General features: G+C 39.6%; 1 protein-coding gene across 1 annotated transcript in view; it reads left to right on the top strand.

Moving 5' to 3' along the window:
* LOC131253569 (5-amino-6-(5-phospho-D-ribitylamino)uracil phosphatase, chloroplastic) overlaps window positions 1–26014 on the top strand; it is a 28834-nt gene extending 2820 nt beyond the window's left edge. Inside the window, exons 3-11 of the mRNA XM_058254608.1 lie at window positions 3712–3780; window positions 3866–3970; window positions 5292–5346; window positions 7584–7657; window positions 18637–18720; window positions 20096–20236; window positions 20352–20417; window positions 22768–22877; window positions 25702–26014. Of these exons, the coding sequence (XP_058110591.1) occupies window positions 3712–3780; window positions 3866–3970; window positions 5292–5346; window positions 7584–7657; window positions 18637–18720; window positions 20096–20236; window positions 20352–20417; window positions 22768–22877; window positions 25702–25870 (873 nt within the window). The 3' untranslated portion in view covers window positions 25871–26014. The remainder of the gene's footprint in view (window positions 1–3711; window positions 3781–3865; window positions 3971–5291; window positions 5347–7583; window positions 7658–18636; window positions 18721–20095; window positions 20237–20351; window positions 20418–22767; window positions 22878–25701) is intronic.
* The last annotated feature ends 306 nt before the right edge of the window (window positions 26015–26320 follow it).

Here is a 26320-nt window from a genome sequence, read left to right as displayed (position 1 = left end):
GAAATGATTCCTAATTTGCGATATGGGATTACGGGTAAGGGACCTCAGTTATAGAGAGAGAATGTGTTAGGCACCATATTTACTTGGACAAGCGTGCGGTCTTTACTTCGTGTGATTAATTGGTCTTATGGGATTTGGTGATTTTACGCTAAAATGCAAAAAAATATTAAAAATGAGACTAGGTAGCTTCGAGTTTCTGATGTGACAAGGTCCGAGATTTTGACAAGTTATAGAGCATATGCTCAAAGAATTCCTAGAGAAGCAAGGGGGTTAAGAGATGATGTGATGGTGTGAATAGTGATATGCTAATGTGATGATTGTGTACTAGTCGGCCATGGACAATCACTTCGTAACCGCTATAGGTCGACCTGGAGATAGTTGCGGAACGAACGCAAGGGCGCTTCGTCCAACAACCGGTATCCAAGAAGAACTAAAGAATAGGGAAAAAGAGGGACTGGGCAACCATGAGTTTTTGATTGACATGATTTGGAATTCTGGCAAGTCACAAAGTATACGCTCATAGAAAGCCTTGAGGAGCAGGGGGGGTGAGAAGGGATGCAATGATGCTAATGTTAAGATGCAAATGCAAATGAGGTGGCCCGATATCGGGCTTACAAACTTGAAGTGACTTGGATGTAGAGAGGCTCAGGTGTAGTGGATGTGCTAATAGAAAGCCTAGAGGAGCAGAGGGTTTGAGAAGGGATGCAATGATGCTAATGTAAAGATGCAAATGCAAATGATGGTGGCCCGATATCGGGCTTGCAAACTTGAAGCGGCTTGGATATAGAGACACTCATGTGTAGTGGATGGGCTCATAGAAAGCCTATAGGAGCAGGGGGTTTGAGAAGGGATGCAATGATGCTAATGTTAAGATGCAAATGCAAATGGTGGTGGCTTGAATCGGGCTTGCAAACTTAAAACGGCTTAGATATAGAGAGGCTCAGGTGTAGTGGATGGGTGAGCGCGCACTATGGTTAGAAACCGTAGCTCGTGTGAGCCTAAGCTTGGGGAGGAGGTTAGAGCGGGCTAAGGGGCTTGGAGAAGGCTAGAGAGGGGGTTAGAATGAATGAGACCTTATAAGTTCATGCTCTCCCTCTCTTACTCTCTCTCTCTCTCCCCCTCCCTCCCTTAAGAATGGATTGTTGTTATGTATGAATTTGGGGGGGGGGGGGGGGGGGGGGTATAAATAGGGCTTTAGGGTGGCATTTTGGAAATATTGGAGACTTTGGAGGGCAAATGCTAATGTGGAAGCTTGTGATTGGTGGAGAAAAGAGAGGTACCATATGACACTCCCTCTTAAGGCCTCCTAGCTGACTCTGGCCTTCTCCTTGAGCCTAGGCTCACCTGGGCTACGGTTTCCAATCGTAGTGCGCTCTCAACCATCCATTTTGCGTGAGCCTCTCAATCATTTGAACTGCTTCTGCTTGCAAGCCTAAGATTGAGCCACCATCGTTTGCATTTGCATCTTATCACTAACATCATTATATCCCTTCTCAACCCCCTTGCTTTAGGCTTCCTCTGAGCATATGCTCTATGACTTGTTGGAATCTCGGATCCTGTCACATTAGAAATTCATGGTTGTTTAGTCGTACATCAGAAATTCGTATGATCACATTATCTCTTAACCTCCTTGCTTCTATAGGCGATCTCTGAGCATATGCTCCATGACTTGCTAGAATTCCGAATCCCGTCACATTAAAAACCCGAGGCTGCCTAATCCCATTTTTAATATTTTTTCACATTTTAGCATATAATCATCAAATCCTCTAAAATCAGTTAATCACAAGAAGTAGAGACCGCATGCCCGTGCGGACAAAGAAGATGCTTAACACCTTACTCAGAATCACAGGTCATAGATCAGGAGTCATTTCAAAGCAAGAAAGTCCCCGGAATCTCTGGCTTTTGCAAATTCTATACGGTCTAGTCGATTGTAAGATTTTGAGCTAACTGGCTAGTGACGACTCTAAATCAACTACATCATATACATGAGTTAACCCACACACAGAAAACATGTGGGCGCAGGAAACCAACGTTCACAAAAGCATAAAACCATAATGTCAGATTAGTACAAATATGATCCGAAATGACCAAGGTGTTCCGTATTCGTTACAATATGACCGTAAAGGCCGAAATGTATAGGTAACGGCCATGACCGTTATACGATACATGAGTGAAATGGGGTAGTTGGTTCTTTGGGACCATATCGGCCGTTACAGGGGCTGTAATGGCTATTATGGGGCTAAACGAACGTTCCCCCCGTAATGGACGAAAAACAATCACTTCTTTTTTCTATGTGAATCCATTTTTCTTCATTTTTCCACCCTTCTCATTCCAAAAACTTTCCTACATTATACTACAATAGATTTTGACCACTTGTACTATAATTTTTAGGATTAAAATAGTAAATTGAAGCGATTGGAGGGAAAAGAAGCTCCAAGGGTCATTTTTTTCAAAAAATTGAAAAAAAGTGGTATATATGTTTGTTTGTTTGTTTGTTTTGTTTTTTTGTTTTTTTTTTAGATTTCTAATTCTAATGCTTGATTGTGATGCATAAACATTAGAGACACATAACCATGTTCATAAATTCACTAGATAGCCAATACAACACTCTCACCAAAAAGAGTGGACCGCTATACTACCATAAATATGTTCAAAACAAAAAATGAATACAGATTTGGAATATTTACATTATTCTAGATTTTCTAGATATTTTTTTCAGAAAATTTTGGGATTAAAAAAAAACCATTATGGGGTTGTAATGGTCGTTACGCCCCCCGTATCGGCCGTTACGACCGATACCCGTATCGGTAACGGTGGTGACCGTTACGGCCCCGTTACCGATACGGAAAACCTTGGGCATAGACCCCCTACCCATATGCGAACTTGATTGTGCTATAAATCATATATATCATCATCACTTCGTAAATGTAAATGTAATCATATATATCATCATATATATCCAACCCATTACTTGAGCCTTATCCCAATTACTTGGGGTTGGTCAGCTAATGTAAATATTATATAAAATATATGTCCAATCATTCAATTAATTTATAATTAGTAATAATGATTATTATTATTATTTTTTTTATTTTTTAAATTCACAAAAATATAAAAAGAGGCTGTTTCCTCTGCGGCAGCCGGCATTAGAGGATGCTTTTCTACAACACTTCGTATATGGGACCACTTGGTGTGTGTAGTTTGTATGCCATCCAACCCATCATGTGTGCAATGTGTATGCCTTCAACTTGTCTAACAAGGCCTCACCGCCAAGTGGGATGCTCCATTGTGCTGTTCTTGAGTTTTTCCTAACCCGAAATAACATGGTTTTATGTTTTTGAAGAAGAGGAAAACTTTGATATGCTGGCAGGGTGTGATGGATAATATGCAGGCACTTTAAATTACATAAAACTTGAAGTTCAAATTACACCATCCAAATTATGTGCAACATTTTAGATGTATCATGATGCAAAAATTACTTCTATCTAATTATCTGATTGTTAGTTTGGTGAACATCTATTGGACGGTTAATAATGAAAATTTTCCATGTTCTGAATTTCAATAAACAAGTGTCCACCTAGAAGAGGTTAGGATTGTTCAACCAATGAGTAACTAGAATGTAAAATGATAGTGTGTTCTACAATTTATACTACTTATTTTGAGCTAGAAATGGAATGAGATTTGCTTGAACATCTTGTATTTATATTTCAGGCAATTGGAGCAGAATATGGAGAAGGTTTCGAGACATTTAGACCAGATGGGCCTCTAAAGGTTGATGTGGTAAGGGCGTCCTTACTCTCAGAAGTCCAACATCATTGTTAGAACTGATATTTACACTCTCTAACAGGTTACGGATTTGTTGTAGGACTTTTTGAATGATAGGATGCAAGAAAGCTTTCTCCAGAGAATACGTTATGCCATGAAGCCGGATGAAGCTTTTGGGCTTATTTTCTCATGGGACAATGTTATGGTAATTTTCAGACTCCAATTTTTTTTTTTCCTTTTGTGCACGTGTTGCGAATTGTTTAAGTTTTGCGAATCATATAAACTTGTGGCATTTTGCGGATTTTTTTACTTGAATTGTGGTAGTTGTTGCTACATGCAACAGATTGTAGAAGTACATGAGATGTATAAGTATGGATTCTATGCATGCCTGTACTGGGGCAAAAGTTATTTATCTTGTTCTTGCTGTCCTAATGTTATATTGCTGTTAACACTCAGTTCTGCATTCTGAGCCTTTTCCCATGTGATCCATTTTAACCCTTGTCCCCACTCTCAATCACTAAGGATCCTTGTAATTTTCAATTAAAAAATGCCCTTGTTACTCTTTAAGCTGATAATCATTTGAGAGGGTAACATATTCAATATGTGTTGATCCAAAGATTTTGTTGAAACCCAAATCTAGAGTGAGCCGCATGAACCATATTTCAAAAACCAAAAACTTGACTCGTCTTGATGTTCATCCGGGTTGGGTAGATCTGAAGACTTGACTCGATAGTTAAATAAATAGTTAAAGTATTATAAAACACAAAAACTGTTGTCAAACCACTGGATGATGAGCTGGTTAAGTTCCTCTATCCCTGTGGTGGAGCTTGTGGGATTCGATTCCCTCCATCCCATCCATCTTATTCGTGTTCACACCGTGACAGAGTGACTCAGGTTTGAGTCACTGCAAATTGTGTTTAGTTACTCGATGAGTCTTCCCCAATTGGGATTATATATATTGAGGACTGACTTTCCCAGCTAATAGGCTCGAAATCTCTCCAAGGCGAGTTGACTCAGCTGAATTTTGAGTCGACTCAGCAAGTTTTAGAACTATGCAGCGAATATGCTGTAACTGTTAACTTTAGACATTAGATGGAACCATTTACATGAAACTTTCGAAATTGATCTATTCCGCATCACTTCATAGTCCCCACAGATGATGAGATTGATATATTCAAACTATCTTAGGCATTTTTTAGGGGTAAATTTAGGGATGTTCAAATTTGTGAAATAAAATGCTGACCCCAAATATCCGTGACAGGGCTACGACGATGATGATTCATGAAAATGTCTATTTGACGTAAAACGATGTGCTTGTCTTTAGTTATTAGTTCCTAGCTTCAGCACGCCTGTGCCAATTTGTAGATTCAAACATCTTGCTGTGAACCTTATTAAAAGCTCTTCTATCTTCTTATTGTTTCCTTTTTCACCTATTTTCACAAGAAGCATGTGTGTTCCAATGCTTTTAAAAGCACATTTATGATGTTATCTTTATCTTACAAGATGTTCTTGGGTTCCACCTCTAGGCTGATACTCGATCTTTGAAGTTGAATGCTTGGAAGCAACTTGCCTCTGAAGAAGGTACGTTGGTGGTTGTTTGATTAGTAATGGATGTTTCTCAATGGATACTGAAAAGGCGAGCTTAAGAAGTCCTAGAGGGGGGGTGAATAGGACTATGCCAAATAATCAAATAAAGTGCTGAATAAATAAATAAATTAGAGATCTCAATCGCACTAGTATTGAAAAGTTGATTCAAATTGATTCGTAAGACAACCTTCACCCAAACAAGTTAGGTAGGACAACCTTATGTCACGAAATTTATAAGAATCAAAATTTCAAACCAAACAAGAGTCAATAAAAGCTAAACTATTACAAGCATTCACCACTTTAACTTAGAGAGATTATAACCATTCACTACAACACCAAGAATTATAGTGGTTCGGTGTGTCAACAACTGTTCTCAAACAGCCACACCTACTCCACTCTCAAGATTACTAACCACGTAATCTCGGCTTTCACTATGAATAAGGTTTTCACAGGGTCACCTTAAAACCTGATACAGTTGTGATTTTAAAGGGCTATACAAACAAAGAAACCTCTTACTGAGATTTTCTGGCTTATCTCAGAAAAACCAACTCTGAGATTTTCTGGCTTATCTCAGAAAAACAAAATACAAAGTAAAAATAATACTTATATTCGCCGTAGAAGAAGCTGTAGCCTTAGAACTTTTTTCTTGAATGACGAATGTTCAATGTTCAGTCCCATAGAAAAGGTCCAGGGTTCTATTTGATTTTAATTAAAATTAAACCAAAGGCTACTTGCATTAATTACCTTAAATCTCAATAAGAGTAAACACTATTTTTAGAATCAGAATGACTGAGTTTTGAGATGAATGAATTAATGAAAAAGCTATAAAAAAGATTATAAATACCGCTTGATAGCTTGACAATAAATGAGGCTTCTCTCTCTCTCTCTCTCTCTCTCTCTCTCTTATATAAGGGCTTTGATAGGCTTGAATTGTATTTTCGGATTGAGAAAGAACCTCTATTTATAGGCAGAAAGTTTGTTCCCTCGACTGGTCTAAGGCAGTCTTTGACTGGCCTAAGCATCGGATTCAGTTCCAACAAATTTTCAATTTCAAGCAGGATAAGATCTAACAGATCTTCGACTGGTCGAAGGACCTGTTTGACTAGTCGAAGGTGGTCTTCGACTAGTCGAACAACCTCTTCGACTGGTCGAGCAAGCTGAATCCGAACTAATTTTAGTTGTTAGACTTCGAGTCGAGGAGCCTTCGACTAGTCGAGGAGACCACTCGACTGGTCAAAGATTCAACAAAAATTCTGTTATACTTCGGCTGTTGCTTGGACTAGTCAAAATTTTTTTTAGACTGGTCGAAGCAGAACTCAGGCTAGTCGAAACACAACCTACAGTAAGTATAAAAACTCAATTTTAAATCGGTTTTGAAAGCACCTAAACCTAAGGTCTTTCTAGGGTTTATAATACCTGTAAGGACTGACTTTCATAGGACTAGAACTTCACACTGGAGATTAATCTTCTCGAGGAGACCACTCGACTGGTCAAAGATTCAACAAAAATTCTGTTATACTTCGGCTGTTGCTTGGACTAGTCAAAATTTTTTTTAGACTGGTCGAAGCAGAACTCAGGCTAGTCGAAACACAACCTACAGTAAGTATAAAAACTCAATTTTAAATCGGTTTTGAAAGCACCTAAACCTAAGGTCTTTCTAGGGTTTATAATACCTGTAAGGACTGGATTTCATAGGACTAGAACTTCACAAAGGAGCTTGATCTTCTGCTAGCACTTTTAGTAGATCTAGCTTGGTTTTTCAACTTAAGCTTGAGCTTGAACTTGAGCTTGAACTTGAACTTGAGCTTGACTAGAACATGACTTGCTAAGTTGTTTTGACAAGACGAAATTTGACAAACCAGGTGTAACAAGTACTTTAAACATAATAGCACTTACATATAGTTCAATCACAGTCGAATTCATCTGATTTTCAACACCAGTGTTTGCAAACTTCCACCGCTGCTTTTTGGCACTTCTATACATACAGTTCAACCGAAAATTGAATCGTGATCTAATATGGTAATGGTCACGTTAGATTGTTGAGCAGCTGATTGTAAAACTTTTGGTAATTTTTACCGGTTTAAAGTGCATGCCAAATTGCTGGAAAAAGACGAATATGATGATGATGATGAGCAGCAATGAAGGAAGCACCCATAGCTTTAGAAATATATTTCTCTGCGTTCTTCAAAAAAAGATGATGATAATGATGATGATGTTTGATTGTTGAGCAGGAAGAGACATCATACTACATGGTGATATACAAAGATCGATGCTATACACAGGTGCCGATCATGTCCTACGTAAGGTTAGGAGTTTTGCTCATTAATTTAGTTGGGTTCTTAATTACGGAAAACCAGGGCAACAACTATCTTTTTCTTGTCGTTCTGATTGCTTGTCAATGTTTTTTTTTTCCTACCTTTGGCCTTTGGCCCTTTTGGAAGTAATAATATTTCTGCTGATCTTCCATTTTTTTTCCCCACCTTCAAAGTTTGTTAAGGGACTGTTTGGGGCAAGGGATTTGTGGAATCCATGGATTTCAATTCTCCCATGGTTGTCTTTTGTTGGGGTTTGCCAAATCCAAGGATTTCTCAGATTTACACCTCATAAATGTATGGGTTTGGGGCAACTCCAAATCAACAATTTTTTTTTTTTTTTTTTTTTTGGGGGGGGGGCCCGCCGCCCATTTGGCAAATCCTGAAAATGAAACTCTTTTACTCTTTTAAAATCAAAAGAAGTAATTTTTTGGCAATAACTGTGCTACCATTGCAATTAATGCTCCCCAAATCCATGGAATTGTATTTTGATTCACAAATTGTGGACTTTTGAAGCTTCGAAATCCATGAATTTGACAAGTTCATGGATTTACCAAATTCTCATTTCCTTGAGATCCAAAAGAGGGCCTAAGCTGTTAACATTCATGAGCTAGGGAACAAATTTTAAAACAATGAGGGCATGACTAGTTTCATGCCATCGTTAGTGATAATTATGCCATATGGTGGGCAATATTGGTTCATTATTCTTTATTTATTTGGTATAAGGTCATTCTTCTCCATGATGCAAATGGATTTTATTCATTATCATAAAGAGGTTACGGAGAGCATGGCCAATCCATTCAACCATCATTTTTACTCCTCTCTCTCTCTCTCTCTCTCTCTCACACACACACACACACACACACACGGGTGGTGGGGAGGAGGGCTTCCAATAGGTTGGCCTCACCATGAGGCTCTTCTAGTGCAAAAATAAGCCTCATCTGCTCACCAGGTGAGCCACACAATAGAAAATAATGGCTAGCCATTGATAAATAGAAAAATACAATTGTGGTCCACCTAACGAGTGAATGTGGCCAATTTTGCAAGGTGATTCTCATGATGGGGCCAACCTATTGGACAAGGATTGATGTCATGACACATGGAATGTTGGAAGGCCCATAGGGTCAATCATATCCTAGAGGGTCAGTCTCCAGCACACATTCTTTGAGCATATCATCCAGTCATTTTGCTCTTTGGATTATGTTTTGCTCGTTTAATCATTAGAGTAGAAATTTCGAGGACGGAATTTTTATGAGGGCGGACTTGTAATACCTGACCTAGCTTATAGGTATGTTCAACTGATTTTTTGCTCTATTTTCTTTCCAACCACTGGGTAGGTTGGGTTCATCTTTCAAATTAGAATCCTGCAATGCCCGCGTATAGAACCCGGATACCCGATCGAACCCGTAATAGTGCCTAGAGAGCACGTCCCGAGTAACGTGACCACAAATACCTGAAACTCATATCATGATGACTACCTTGATAAGGCGAATTCGATGATACCTTCCATGCACGGATACATGACCTTGAACTCGAGATATAGCGCGAAGAACCCGACACTAGTGCATATGCAAATATCCATGGAAAAGTGCATGAATCATGCCATCATGAGGTAAAGTTGAATTCATACTTGGAACTATTCCATTAGGCTTAGTTTAAGTTAAATATAACCTAAGTTTTATAATTAACCAACCCATATGTCTCACAAAAGTCATTTTATTAATAAGGCTAATAAAGTACCTAACCTTATTCACCTAAAGTCAAGGCATTTTCTTGATTTAAGGAGAATCATGACACGTAGCATATTTTAATTAAGCTAACACCCCCCATAAGCTTACATGAAGCTCACTTAAGGGGGGTAAAATTAACCTAACTAACATCTAATAAAGGGAAACCTTTAAAAGTAAAAAAGTTTCCTTAAATTAAGGTGACTATGCCACATTGACTTATTGTAGAAATTCATAATTTCATCTAAAATGTTATTAAGACCCTCTAAACAATTCCAAAGCATGACATATGAAGCTAAAACAATCATTAATAAAGAGTGTTATAAAGTTAACAACACATCCATTAAATTAAGGAAAAATGGTCTATATGACACCATCTCTTTCTAGAAAAGGCAAGTAGTAATAAATTCCATGTAAAAAAAGTCCTTAAGTGATTAACACAAGATAATTACCTATGAATTGAGGGGGTCATAGCTGAATTTTTGGGCACATAGTGCCCAAATTTCTTAACCTTCCTAGTCATTCTCCAGCTCCTCTTAAGCTCTTAAATCACCTCTTAATTAGTCATAAACAACCCCTTAATTTCAAGCAAAATAACCCTCACTACTAGACTTAATTTCAAACAAAACAACCCTCACTACTAGACTTAATTTCAAGTAAAACAACCCCTTAAATCACCTCTTAATTAGCCCTAAACAACCCTTTATCATTAAGAGGAATTTATTTCCCTTTATCATTAAGAGGAATTTATTTCTTAGAGGAGGGGGCTATCACTCCAAGAACTTGCTAGAGTTGGGAGGAGGCCTTGGAAGGGACGACCCCACATGTTAGCGGTGGAAGCTTGCGGTCCCACTAGTGGACCCCACGATTAAGAAATCCGCACTGTTCTTCTATCCAAACAGGTGAGTGAGTGCACCTCCCCTCACTTCCCTTTTTGTTGGATTTTCTCAATCTTGCTTATTATTTGATGCAAGAATAGGGTTCAAAGAAGGTAGATCCTACGGTAAAAGTTGAGACTCGATCTGACCGTCTAACGGTCAGGATGGCATGGATTACACATATATAACTTGATTCAAAAGATTCGGGGAACCCACTGATCGTGGGCCCCACCATGATGTTTATTAGCCATCCAACTAGTTTATAAGGTCGCTGGGAGTGAATTGAAGAAGCAGTACTTGGCTCTGATACCAACTTTTGTTACACCTCAGTTTGGCACACGACTAGTTGAACCCTGGGATTGGCACTCGGTGCCCACACGCTAAGTCCCAAGCTCGGCGTTTGACTAAGCGATGTAAAGGGTAGATCTTACCATGCAATCTTAGTAATAGAAGAGTATTAGAGACATGACAAGTAATGTCTATACACAAATAAACTGTACACTAAAAAATTCCAAAGTTACATGCACCCTTATGTACACACAGTGTTCGCATTGTCGACGAAATGTCGATAATATCGCCGATAATATCGGTGTCGCTAGTCTAGCGACACCGAAACCCCCATTTTTCGTTTCTCTCTGGATTATCGGCGAAATATCGGCGATATCTTCGATAATCTTTGATTTTTTCCGACAAAATAGGTAAAAATGGAAAAATAAACCTTTGATTTCGGTAATACCTGGTTGATGGTTGATCGGAACTCGGAAGCAAAGAATCTCATGGGCAGCAATCGACAGCGCTCGTCTCGTGACTCACAGATACATGATTTTGGCGAAAAATCAGAGATTTTGGCGAAAAACCAGAGATTTAGGGAGATTGCTTGAAACCTCGTCGAAAATCGCCCCCGTTCGCTGGAAAACCCTCTTCCCAGACGAAACCCTTTTTTTTTCTTTTGTTTTTTTTTTTTTTTTTTTTGCTTTTATGCTTCAGCGGAAGCAAACAGGCGCACGGTGCGCTTCAGCGTACTGAGTAAACTTTCTGGGCCCACCGTGAATGTATGTGATTTATCCACGCCGTCCATTCATTTTTCTAGTTTATTTTAGGGGTAAATCCCAAAATTAAAGTATATCCACAGATCCAGTGGACCACACCACAAGAAACAATAAGAATAATGATTTTCACCGTTGAAACCTTCTTAGGCCCCAGAGTGATGTTTATTTGTCATCAAACCTTTTTTTAAATATAAAAAGGCATGGATGAAGGGTTAAAATAAATATCAGCTTGATTCAAAATTTCTGTGGCCACCAAGAAGCTTTTAATGATATGCGTTCAATTCACAAAGTTTCTTGTGGTGTGGTCCATTGAAGATTTGAATCTGGTTCATTTTTTATATCACACACTAAAATAAGCCTTCATATATAATAGACGGTGCAGATTTAAGGTACATAATTCATAATGGGTCCCACAGATAGGGTTTCATGAGAAGCGGATGGGCTACTGTACCTCACACCAGCTATATAGCTGCTGTAGGTACGTGTCGTGCGAAGTCCAGCACTGACGCTCCGAGTTGTACGAACGGTTCAAAGGAGATCAAAGTTACGTTGGCCCCACAGTGATGTATTTATTATATCTACACCGTTCATCTGTTTTTAGAGTTCATTTTAGAGCATTATCCAAAAAATGAATCATATCCAAAGATTATATGGACCGCACCATAGATAGCAGCAGAGATAATGATTTTTACCGTTAAACAATTTGTAGGGCCCACCATAACGTTTATTTTGCATCCAATCTGTTCGTAAAAATATAAATATCTGAATGAAGTGGAAAACCAATTTTCATACTGATCCAAAACTTTTGTGACCTCGAAAAGAATTTCAATGGTAGACGTTCAATCCCCCACTCGTTTTTGCAGTGTGGTCCACTTCATAGTTATTTGTCTTATTTTTCGTCTAAAGGCTTAAGGCAAGCTCTTCAAATGGATTAACGGTTTGGATATAACACACACCTCATGATCAGACCCATATCACTTGCTGATGTCAATAGTTGGGATGAGGTGCTGCGCCACCTGCCATTTCGCTTACGGACTGTGCTGGAACGAAGTGAATTGCACACTGAGTAAAATGTGGGCCCATAGTAATTGTGTATTTGATCCAACTCAGTCCATCCATTTTATTAGATGATTTCAAGGCACAAGCCAAAAAATGAAGCATATCCAAAGCTTAGGTGGACCACACCACATGAAACTGTGTGAATTGAATGTTTACCATTGAAAAATTATTGGGGGCCACAAAAGTTTTGTATCAACATGATATTTCCATTTTTTATTCAACCATGTCCCTGTGATCTTATGAACAGTTTGGATGACAAATAAACATCACTGGGCCCTATGAAGATTTCAATGGTGGAAATTATTATTACCACTGTTTCATATGGTGTGGTCAACTTGAAACTTAAGATAAATTTATTTTGGTTATTATTAGAGTAATTTCTTATGGAAATGTATGCTTTTTTGGGCCCCATTAAATGAAAATTTATTATTTAATGCATTTTTTTACAAATTTTTAATTTCTAAATATATAAATATGTGTATTTAGGCATGTCTTGAAGTTTCATGAAAAAATTTCACTATTATCATATTTTTCTCTGAATTTCCGGTTATCGGCGATATTATCGGCGATACACAAATAAACTGTACACTAAAAAATTCCAAAGTTACATCGTCTGATTGCCTGATACATATATACATCGTATATACAATCCAAAATGTAAGTCAAATTTTGCTCCCCAACTCGTTGCTTAGCTTGTGGTCGCTATCAGTGGTACTTCTTTAATTTCGTTACCTGGAGTATTTAAAAGCCAAATAAGTCATATAGCTTGGCAAGTATGTGGTATTATGGTATGCATGCGGAATGACTAATATGAAAGTTGTAATATGAGAGAGAGAGAGAGAGAGAGAGAGAGAGAGAGAGAGAGAGAGAGAGAGCTTCCGTAAGAAATAAACTCATGCAACTAGCATGCAAGGTAAAGCCATAGCCATAATGAGCAATAAAGATGAGCTATGTGTGACATGCATAGGATAACTGCATGCCAACTGTAGAAACCTCCGCAAACAGTCATTTCACTACAGGGTCGACCGCACTACCATGAATATCACCATCTCAACAAGGATCACTGTACCGCTGGAACTCGGGATCCATTGGGGTCGATGCCCATGCACCAGACACTAGCAGTCGACCTCGCTACCTGCTAGTGGGGTTACAGACATCCGCTGTGCACGCCAGTAACAGACCTTTTCAAGCTTCACCTCGCTGGACAGGGTCGGATCGTTCCTCGTTTGCCACCTCAGCCCTATGGTTGTTTGAACCTACCCCTTCTCAACCTCACCTCGTTAGTGGGAGTCAAATCCATGACCCAAGTATCCACCTATCCCAACAGTGAGGCATCCTTAGGTACCATCGGAGTTTAGGGACTTTCAACTCAAGGGGCACATCATCCCCTACTAGTTTCATCATCCATCTCATAATCTGACTATAGGCTATGTACTACAGTTAAGTTGTGGTGTAGCAAATAATCAGGATATTACTTTCTTGCCTAATACATCATGCCATGGTATGCATGGTAATGCTGCGTAACAAGTAACTTGAAGATAGCCAAGAACTCAAGGCATGCCACTATGCAAGATGCAAGACTGCTAAAGAGTCACGTACCTAGGTAGCCGACCCTTACGTGGTGTTGCCAACTTATGCTTGGGTTAGTTTCATAACTTTCTACCTTTGACAAGGCTATGCTTACCTTCACTTGCTTGATTATGGCTAGAATGACTATTCAAGGTCCAACCATGTTGGGTGGTCCTAAGTCTAATGTCCATCGAAGTCCTCATGGTGGACTTATATGGGTTTTGATTTGGGCTTGGTGGAGGACAACTAGAGCGGAAGGTCCTATGTTCGAATCTCGAGAGCAGCAAATATGCCTCGCTAATATATTATTCTCCCACGGGGGGTCCGGAAAATTAGGTCCCGCCCAGGGACCGGGAAATTAAGCTTGGCCTATTTATGGTGTGAGTGTTCCTCCACCTTCGTCAATATGTTCTCATGCGAATTTCCCACCTCGCACGTGCGGGGGGTGTTGAAGTGATAAAGTCCCTCAATATACATTGATTATGGCTAGAATGACTATTCAAGGTCCAACCATGTTGGGTGGTCCTAAGTCTAATGTCCATCGAAGTCCTCATGGTGGACTTATATGGGTTTTGATTTGGGCTTGGTGGAGGACAACATATGGTTATTGAGTGGCCCAAGTCCCAGCCCACATCATCATGGTGACTTGGGTAGTCATTTCGACCCTAAATAAATTTCTGAATCCTAGTTTATTTCGATTTAGGATCGCCACCATTGTTTCTGTAGGGTCCATTTAGATGATAAGTCCATACATTTTTAGATCCCATTTTGTTCCAAGTGTAGGGTCCATTTTTTTATCATAATATATATTTATTATTATTATTTTTTTCTAACATTGGATGGCAACGAAACATCACTGTGATCCTGGGAAGGTTTCAATGGTAGGTGTACAAGCCCCACTGTTTCGTGCACTGTGGCTCACCTGAACCTCATATTGTCCAGATTTTCAGGTCTATGCTCTAAAATGATCTATTGAATGGGATGATTGGTAGGGATGAAACACATACATCATGATGGTACCCAGGGTGGCCCCACAACCCATCTGTCAAAAAACAAGAGAGATGTTCCTCTCTGGACACTATAACATCCAAAGAGGATCTCTCCTATTCATTTTATTTTTTTTAAATTTTTGTATTGTTATTATTATTATTTTTTTAGTCTCATTCCCCTTTAGAACTAAACCTTACAGTGGGCCCTAAGTTTTTTTTTTTTTTTTTTAACGGTTGGTGATACATCCCCACAGTTTCATGTGGTGTGGCCCACCTAGGATTTGGATCGGCCTGATTTTTTAGCTTGTCCCTTAAAATGATTTGACAGGCTAGATGGACAGCTTGGATCAATCTCATATATCATGGTGGGCCCTGCAGTGGGCCCCACCATCTGGAACCCATGGAGCAACAGTTGGCTGCATGCTGCTGAGCCCAGCGTGCAGCAGTGCGCGTTGGACTCAGCAGCATTAGCAGCCGCTGACTGTCTTTTTTTTTTTTTTTGGTTTTAGAATGGCAATCATAGTGGGCCCTAGGAGGTTTGAACAGTGAATGTTCATGCGCCATTGTTTCTCATGGTGTGGCCCATCTAAGCTTTGGATCTGATCCATTTTCGGGCTCATGGCCTAAAATTAGCTGATGAATTGGATGGACAGCGTGGTTATAATACATACATCATGGTGGGCCCTGTAGTGGGCCCCCACCTGCCGGTCTTAGAAGCAGCAGCAGTTGCATGTTGTTGTGGACGTGCAAGGCTGCATGCTGTTCCACTGCAGCGTGGGCTGCTGTAGTGTTGGTTTTTTTTTTCTTTCTTTTTATGTATATTTATGTACGAATATTATATTTATATGTTGTGTGCGTGCGTGTTGGGTCTCCCCAGTGGGATCGGCTTTTCGAGTGAATCTGATGGCAAATAAACATCACAATGGGCCCACGGTGGGCCCATATTCACAGGATCAAGCTGATACTTGTGATTTCCTTTCATCTAGGTCCCAGTGAGCTTATAGGCTGGTTGGATGGCTAATTAAGATCATGGTGGGGCCCACGATTAGTGGGTTCCCCAAATCTCTGCATCAAGCTAATATATATGTAATTCATGTAATCTTGATCGTTGGACGATATGATTCAGCCTTTACTTCCATCGTAGGGTCTACTTTCTTTGAACCATACTCCATCAAATAAGAAACAAGAATGAGAAAATCTAACAAAAAAGGGAAGTGGGGGGAGAGAGAGAAATAGAGAGAGGGAGAAGAAGAAGAAGAAGAAGAAGAAGAACGGTGCGAATTTCTTAATTGTGGGTCTAGTAGTGGGACCATGAGCTTCTGCCACCAACGTGTGGGGTCATTCCTTCCAAGACCTCATTCTTCTTCAATTCCAGTAACTCCTTGGAGTGATAAACCCTCCAAAGATAGAAATTCCCTTAATGACAAGGGGTTTGTGATTCTAATGGTGTATTAGTGCTAGGAGTGGGGGTTGTTTTATTTGTATTTAAGGAATTGATTGGGGTTAATTAGAAGGGTTTTAGGGGCTGAAGATGGCCTGAAAAATGGTTAAGACTGGCTAACGTATTTGGGTACTATGTGCCCAAAAATTCAGTAATTGCCCCTTTTATATAGGTTAAGGCTAATTAGCTTGTATAAAGCTAGAAACTATGAGTTGGATGACTCTTCCCAATTCATGGGCAATTGTCTCATGTTAATCACTTAATTAAGGACATTTTTGCATGAAATTTATTACTTCTTTCATTTTCTAGAAAAAAATGGTGTCATGTGGACCACTTGTCCTTAATTTAAGGGATGTGTTGTTGACTTTACAACACTATTTATTAATGATTGTTTTAGCTTCATATATTATGTTTTGGAGTTGTTTAAAAGGTCTTAATGATATTCTAAATGGAATTATGAATTTCTAGAATAAGGGGATGTGCTATAGCTACCTTAATTCAAGGAAACTTTTTGACTTTTAAGGGTTTTCCTTTATTAGATGTTAGTTAAGTTAGTTTTACTCCCCTTAAGTGAACTTCATTTAAGCTTATTGGTGGTGTTAGCTTAATTAAAATATGCTAGGTGTCATGGTACTCCTTAAATCAAGGAAATGCCATGAATTTAAGTGAATAAGGTTAGGTACTTTATTAACCTTGTTAATAAAGTGACTTTTGTGAGACATATGGGTAGGTTAATTATAAAACTTAGGTTATATTTAACTTAAACTAAGCTTAATGGAATAGTTCCAAGTATTTACTTCATGATGGCATCATTCATGCACTTTTCCATGGATATTTGTATATGCACAGGTGTCAGGTTATTCTTACTGTATCTCGAGTTCAAGGTCATGAATCCGCGCGTGGAAGGTATCATCGGATTCGCCTCGTCGGGGTGGTCGTTGTGATATGAGTTTCAAGTATTTGCGGTCGCCTTACTCAGGACATGCTCTTTAGGCACTATTGTGGGTCCCATCGGGTATTTGGGTTGTATATGCGGGTGTTGCAGGGTTCTAATTCGGAAGATGAGCCCAAGCTACCCAATAGTTGCAAAGAAAATAAAACACAAGAACAGTTGAACGTACCTATAAGCTGGGTCGGGTATTACAAGTCTACTGGATCTCCTCTCGGACTCGAACCTAATGGTATCCAGAATGCAGGTCGATCTTCGAGAAGAACTACGCCTCTCTAACCTGATCAAACAAATCACCAATCCTCAGTAGCGGATACTTGTTCTTGATAGTTACCTTGTTCTGTTTTTTGTAATCCACATAGAGTCTCAATGACCCGTCCTTCTTCTTAACAAATAGATCTGGCGCTCCCCACGAAGAACTACTTGGGCGAATAAAGTCCAAAGCCCAAAGTTCCTCAAGTTGCTTCGTCAATTCTTCTAGCTCTAGACATGGCACCTTCGAGATGGGCTCAGTATTTGGCATCAGGTCAATGCAAAACTCTACTTATCATCTAAATGTACCTATGGACCCTACAAATGTCATCCATTTAGATAAATAGAAAATACAAATGTGGTCTACGTAACGAGTGAATGTGGCCGATTTTGCAAGGTGATTCTCATGATGGGGCCACCCTATTGGACAAGGTTGGATGCCACGTACAAATGAAATGTTGGAAGTTATCCACTGGGTGGACCGTAACTTGAGGTCTAACCCAGTTGGACTCAAGATCTTCGTGTTCATATATTTGTGTGTGTGTGCACCTTTACTTATTTGTCCAACTGTTTGGACTTGAGACCTTTTCATTCATATATCTGTAAATATATCATCAGTTACAGTTCCCTTCAAATCAACACTGATGTACATAAGGCATCAGAGTCGGCTAGGAAAGCATGCTTGGAACTAGTGGCTGCCCTGGTAAACACATCAACTATCTGTACAGTGATGGGGATGTGAGAGAGAGAGGGTGCTTCTCGCTCAATACGATTCCTAATAAAATGGCAATTTGCCGAAATATGTTTGGTGTTCTTATGTGAGATGGTATTGGACCTTGATCTTTGTAGCACTATTTTGTACTCATATGGTGGGACTGAGAAAGGTCTAATCAATGGCAGTGCCTGTAAGATCTCCAATTCAAGCAATTGAATGTTTTGTTCTCCTTTTGTATTTCTTCATGATTGCTTGTAGAGATTGATTTACATTCTTGCAATCTTTTATTTTGGTTTATCATTGATTGTTTATGTTTGATGCCTCTAATATCCCCAAATATTCAGGTTTTGTGCTGGGAAAATGAAGAAAGCAAACTCAAGAGATTGAAGTCAAGGCTCTCCGAGTTGTACTTTGAGAATCTCCTTAAAGTTAGTCCCTAACCATGCTCTCCAAATAAGGATGTACATGCAACTTTGAATTTAGAAAGGGGAATTTAAATCTACACCCATCCTGGTCGGCAATGTGATGCGTTCGTTTGGTTGGGGTTTACCCAAGCTGACCTGTTTATTAAATGGTCGTGGAATTCTGGTCGGAATCCAACCTGCAATGGTTACCTCATAGCTTGACTCGACCTACTTAAAATTCATCAAGCCCAAGCCTGATCCGGCCAACCCATTTAATTGTAATTGGGTAAGCTCAAATGACTTGATCTGGCTCAACCTGGCATGACCCAACTTAGGTTTAAGAATGAAATATGGGCTTCAAGGTATACCTAGCCTGACTCCTTTTGGCTTATGAGTTGGATCAGATCGGGTCATCTGGCCCATCCATTGATAAAATACGTGGGTGGGGTGGGCCGGGTTGGTTGGGGTTCCACTTGAGCCTGACTAATTTTACTTAAATGGGCCTCTCTAGGCTATTTCCTGGATTGTATAGTTTTTGCTTAGGTTTCTTTCTTTTTCCTTCTTTGTATAGCTTCTGTATAGGTTTCTTCTCCTCTCTCTTTTTTCATGTTTCTTATCTTTAGCAGTTTGTCAGGTTTCTTTCCCTCTCCTGTTTTTGTCTGGTTTGTCTGTTTTTTGCGTTGCTTTGGCTCCATTTTTAATATATATATATATATATAGTGAAATGCTCACCTGTACACCGGTTCTCGTGAGAACTTTTAGAGAACTCATCTCACGTGATCTGAGCCCAACATCTGAAAGGTCCATGTTATGCAGCACCCCATGAAACCCACAGGGCCCAACTTTTACCCTGATCCAACACTTTGGTGGGCCATGGCAAAAGGAAAAATTTTCCTCATCTGATTTGCATCTCTCTTTGCTATGGCCCACCAGAGTTTTGGATCATGTTGAAAATTGGGCTTTGGGGGTTTCATGGAGTGCCGCATCACATGGACCGTTTGGATTTTGGGCCCATGACACGTGTACGAAGGGGATATATATATATATATATATATATATATATATATATATATTCAATCTTCAATTTCTTTTCCTTAAAAATGGGCCACATTTCTAGCCCAAGCCCAGCCTGCTACCCATTTAGCTTGGCCCGACCTGCTCTCAAACCCACTTATGAAGCAGGTCAGGCCAGTTGACCATCAGGCTGATCTGACCCATTGACACCCATGATCCTGATTGAGAGATATATCCTTCTCTTTTATACTTTTGGTAATAAAACACTACAAACTAGAGTGGGTAAGTGTATCATCAATCAGGCCCGTGTAAATAATGGCTCCCTTCTATCTGTATTTGCTGTAGTCTATATTTGATGTGTCACATGCTTGACTCGTATGACCAGCTCAGGACGCCTATGGAAGGTTTGAAGGAATGGTTGGATGCTGTTTATACAGCCGGCATCCCTTGTGCTGTTGTTTCATGTCTTGATCGGATTAATCTTCTTGCGTCTCTGCAGCGGATGGGGCTCAATAAATATTTCCAGGTATGAAATTGGTGTGTGTATATATAAAAAAACTATTTTTTCCCTTGTTTTCATTAGTATTCGGATATGTAATGGAATATAATCTGAGTCTGGATGTCTCTGTCCTGAGTTGTAGGCGATTGTGTCAGAGGAGGATGGAATGGAGTCGATGGCGCATAGATTTCTCTCTGCTGCAGTTAAGGTACAAACGGGAGTATAAACTATTTGAAGTCAAATAGCTTTTGTAGTCAAGGGTTCGAGTACCCATATGTGGTGAAATTCCACCAGCGTGAGTGTGTGTGCGTGTTTTTTTTTTTTTTTTAAAAGCTTTTGTAGTCTAATCACTTAGGGGGTGTTTGGTTTTCCAATTTCTTGTATAATGCAAAGTAAATGAGCCATCATTATCATTTCAAGGTGTTTGTGTAAACAAGAATTATTACACGCAAATCGAGAGTCAAATAAACTTGTAAAGGAAATTGTGATCATTACATTTTTATTTATTTATAAAACTTCCATTTTTACGAAGTTTTCTCGGTGAAACAAGTAATGGTAGCAAACTCATCATTGCAGTCAAGAAATCATCACCCATTTCTAGCCATTTACCGTTGTAATTGGGAAACCTTGAAATGTCTAGTAATATGTTGCTCATTACATTGCTTACCATTCATTGCTCTTTTTTGTGTATCTTTCTCTCTCTCTCTCTCTCTCTCTCTCTCTCTCTCTGTTTTTTTTTTGGATTGGATTGTTGAATGTGATGAAATTTTGATCATTTTCCCATGCAGCACGCTCGGGTTTCCAGCTTCAAAGAGTGGGGCCCATGGTTCAGTTATCCAAACAGTTGGTATTTTTGTTCCCCACTTCAGTGCAGGAACAGCTCATATTCAACCAAGAAAAGGCCAAATATTTGATGGATAGGATCTTCCAAACTGTGGTGTTTTTGGTGCATAGGTTATCCACTGCGAGGTCCATCACATCAACAAATTGGATCAGGGAATCATGGGCTCCACTTGTATAAGCTAAAACCATAGGTGTTCTGTATCCGTTACGATACGCCCGTAAAGGCCAATATGTATAGGTAACGGCCATGACCGTTATGTGATATGGGGGTGAAATGGGGTGGCAGATTTTTTGGGACCGTATCGGCCGTTACAGTGGCCGTAAAGGCCGTTACAGGGCATAACGGCTATTACCCCCATAATGGTTGAAAAACGACTACTTTTTTCTATTTAAATCAATTTTTCTCCTCATTTTTTCACTTTTCTCATTCCAAAAGCTCTTCTAGATCATTTTACTATAGTTTCGACCATTCTTACTATAGTTTTTAAGATTAAAACCTAGATTGAAGTTATTTGAGTGAATGGAAGCTTTGAGGGCGATTTTTTCAAAAAATTGAAAAAGTAGTATTTATCCCTTTTTTTTATTTCCTGATTTCTAGTTTTAGTGTTTGATTGTGATGTGTAAATATTAAAGACATAATCATGCTCACAAATTCACCAGACAGCCCAATACAACACTCTCACCAAAGAGTTTACCGTTACACTATCATAAACATGTTCAAAATAAAAAATGAATACATATTTGGAATATTTACATTATTCTAGATTTTCTAGATATTTTTTTTTGGAATTTTTCAGGCAAGAGAAAATTTCCAACCATTATGGGGGGTCATAATGGTCGTTACGCCCCCGTATCGTTAATGGTGGTGACCGTTACGGCCACCGTTACCAATACGGAATGCCTTGCATATAAACTTTTCGCCCAATCATGGTATTAAATCCCTTTACATCCCCTATCATAATCTGTTGTGTAGAGATAGAATATTGGATTTTTCATGGGCGTCAGCTCCAACAAAAGTACCAATGCATGCCTAAAAAAAAAAAGAGTAAAAGAGAGAAAAAATGATTTTAGACATCAGTCAGCCATCTGAGGCCGCTTTATAATTTAGGGGAAATGATATGGTAGACCCAGGAGAACTGGAATATGGTAGAACTTTCTCCATAGTACACGTGACAGGGTGATGTACCAATTGGGGTTGTCTGTCTAGAGGGTCATATCATGGAGTGGCTTATATTTGAAACCTTTGGTGCATTTTGGTTCTTCAATTTCTGGCACTGAACGTGGACCATTAAGCATTTTGGATTTGTACTATCATTTTGTTAGGCCTCTTATCAGATGGCTAGGATCGTCTGGTCTCTATGTATCTTAACCATTTGCAATCAATTGTAGGGCAACTTAATGGACGTTCCCGAATGATAATTCACCTCACTATGTTTATTTGGAGAGATGGCTTTACCAATTGTGGTTCTACCTTCTCTACTTAATCATCTCCACAATGTAGTTGTCCAGTCCTTGCTTTGTTTTTTGTTTTTGGCTTTTTTTTTTTTTGTTTTGTTTTTTTTTTGTTTTTTAAAAAAATTTAAATCACTAAATTACACCTCCTGCCACTATGGAAGATTGGGCTAAAATGCATCACTCGGAATACTTCTCACCTTTATTATTGGAATGTCGGTGTCTGCATTTTCCTGAAATACTAATTGGGTCCCATCTTGCAGTTGGATCGGAAACCATCCAAGTGCGTCGTTTTCGAGGACGATCCAAGGGGCATAACTGCTGCTCACAACTGTACGATGATGGCAGTCGCATTAATTGGCGCTCACCCTGCGTACGTATTCCCATTTCTTGTCATAATTCCTCTCTTTCATTTGATGCATTTCTACTGGGCTGGAGAGCGTCTATCTAAATATTTTTGTTATTGTCAGCATATCTCATGAGGAATGATCCAGTGTACAGCATCTTACACTGATTTATCTTTTGCATGTTTGTAGACAAGCACCATAACATGATTGGATGATGAACCACCAGTCAGGTGTGCGTTGAAGGTGGTGGGCACCACAACCCAATTGCTGTTCCGACAGTTGGGATTGGTTTATACAAGATCGAATCAGTGTATACTGCTGTATCTGGATAACTCATTCATGATAGGGGCATTCTTGAGATTCACCAGTGCACCGTAAGCTTACAGTGGTACTGGCCAGATGTGGGCCCACATGACGTATGAGGGCCATCCAATCTGTCCGTCAGATGCGCCACCTCATATTATCTCTGGTGTTGAAAATTATCCCCAACACTCAAGTGGGCCACAACAAAGGGAACAATGCGAGAAGGGATTCTGGCCCTTTACTTTCACAGGGGCCCACCTGAATTTAGAAGCAGCCTGGTTTTCGGCCTGCCCCTTCATCCTGACCAGGTGAAGGGTCTGAATGGCCTGATTTCATATATACAAAACAGCGAGCCCTCCCAAGTCCCAACTTGTTCCCTGTAATATGGTCCACTTGCTTAACAAATCAGCCTGATTTTAGGGCCCAGGGGGTATGATGCCATGATGCATCTGATGTATGTTTTGGGTTTTATTCATGTGTCATTTGGGCCCCACATCTGTCTGGTACCATAACCATGAGCTTGCCCCCTAACAATAAGCCACCTCTCTCTCTCTCTCTAATTAATTTCTTAAATTTTTATTCGGTAAAGGACCTAATACAACCATCATAAGCCCACAGCACAATTATTGTCCATTCATCAATCTAGACTGTCATTCAGTTTGGCTCTTGTCAGGTGAAAATGAAAGAATCACGTGATATTCCAACTTTAACAAAACACTTCCCTTGGATGATATTAACCATCCAATCTTTGGCTTGTAAAATGGATGGCTAAAGGGTCAGGACCATTCAACTGATGGGACTTCTGTACAGTGGCAATAGTAGTATGTTGGGAGTGGACGCTTCGGAGTGGTAATTGGGGAAAGGGAAGGTGTCCCGATGGCTCCATCCCTAATTGCTTTCCAGCCCAATCTCCAATGAACAGATGCAAGATGGTTGCCTATGGGAATCAATAACCATTTGGGCAGGCCACCAGCAGAAAACCGCACTGAATGCTGGCCAGCACACAGATAGCTGAAACCAACAAAAGAAAAACAAAGAGGATTTTGGTTTAGCTTCTCATCTGCGCGTCAAAGGTTGGATGGTTAGAACTCCCCGAACTGCTCACAATACCAATTTCTCTTTGAGAAGTGTTCAGATTCATCTCAATGGATGGTGAAGTTACTGTCCTTGAGTGGCATGCAGTGGATGTCTCTCTTGAAAAGGCCCCAACTAGAAGATCAAGTCAGGCTTATGCATTCATTAGATGGGTAGTACGATAGAAAACAATGGACAACCTATGAATTAATTCGATGTACACGTGGCCCACCTGATCATTGCATTTGCATGATGTTTGCACCTAATGATCTCTACGGTGGGTTGAACCTTTTTGGCAGCTCAGATTTGTATCTAGATGAAGCTCTGACCATTTGCAACTTGTCAGATGGTAACTTCTTTTCCACAATGGATCTGGACCGTGTCTCGCTTGTTGTGGAATGGTATGGCATATGCATTCATCACAAGGTGTTCCACATCTATTGCAATACGCCCATAAAGGCCGATACGTATAGATAAAGGCCATCTTACGTGATATGGGGCAGTTGATTTTTTGGAACCATATCGGCTGTTACAGTGGCCGTAAAAGCCATTATGGGGCATGGCGACCGTTCCCCTATAACAGTCGAAAAACAACCACTTTTTTATTTCTATTTAAATTTATTTATTTATTTATTATTTTTTCACTTTTCTCATTTCAAAAAACTCTCCTAAATAACTTTATAATAGATTTCAACCACTCTTTTTATAGATTTTAAGATTAAAACCGTAAATTGAAGTGATTTGAGTGAATCGAAGCTCCAAGCGTCTCATTTTCAAAAAATTTGAAAAAGTTGCATTTAAGCATTTAAAAAAAAAAAATGATTTTTAGTTCTAATGCTTGATTGTGATGCGTAAACATTAGAGACATATAATCATGTTCACGGATTCACTAGACAACTCGATACAACACTCTCACTAAAGAGTGGACTGCACATTACCATAAACATCAAAAAATAAAATAAAAAATGGATACATATTTGGAATATTTACATTATTCTGGATTTTATAGATATTTTTTTAAAGAATTTTTTAGGCAAAAGAAAATTTTCAACCGTTACGGGGGTCGTAACAATCGTTATAGCCGATACCCGTATCGGTAATGGTGGTGACTGTTATGGCCACTGTTACTGATACGGAATACCTTGGTTCATCATCATCATCTAAGCCTTATCCCAACTAATCGGTGTTGGTTAGTTATATTGTTCGAACTCATATTGTAAATTATGGCATTTTGACGCCTCCTGCCAGCCCGACGCAACCCTCCTTTATTTGGGGCAGGACTAGCAATGAGAGGACAAAACTCCTGTAGGCGCAATGTAATGGCTTACTACATAGGTTGATTTACAATCAAGTGCTATCTAATAGTCTATCACATAGTTTGATTACAATTAATGAGCTACTATGATCCCATGCATTCATGGATTTAATACACCACCATTCTTCGAAATGACAAAATGTTCTGTGCACATACAGGTATGAGTTGGTGCAGGCTGATCTCGCCGTCGCCAGCTTCAGTGAGCTGTCGGTGATCAATCTCCGGAGATTGTTCGCTCACAAGGGTTCCACATTCATGGATCTACAGAAACAGATTGTAGAGAAGTCGCCCCCGAAAAGGAAGCTCACTACTGACACCATTTTCTAATCTGATTCCCCCATCCCAATTTCCTCTTCTTACTGTACAGCGAGTAGCATGCAGGTTGTTAGCCATGCATGCATGCATTTTTTCCACCCTTTTTCAATGTAAAGATGTAGCTTTAGTAATGTTATTGGGAAGGATGCCCGTCTATTTGGGTGTGTTTGGATGTTTACTAAATCTGCATTCAATGGAATGGTTGGCCCAAACAGGGGTCAGAGGGATTTGGGGCAGGAATTTGTGAAATCCATGGATTTTATTTCTCCCATTTGTTTATTGTTTTTGATATATTGACCCTGCCGTTGGGCGAATTCCCAAAGAACCTCCTCCCTTTTCACCCAAGACAGTGTGGCCCTTACTGTGGGGCCCACCTTGATGTATGTATTGTATATCCGTGCCATCCATCTGTTTTGCAAGGCCATTTTAAGGCATGAGCCCAAAAATGAAGCGGATCCAATT

This window comes from Magnolia sinica, chromosome 8, assembly GCF_029962835.1.
Source record: "Magnolia sinica isolate HGM2019 chromosome 8, MsV1, whole genome shotgun sequence".
Lineage (NCBI taxonomy): Eukaryota > Viridiplantae > Streptophyta > Magnoliopsida > Magnoliales > Magnoliaceae > Magnolia > Magnolia sinica.
This window is presented reverse-complemented; position numbering and strand designations above follow the sequence as displayed.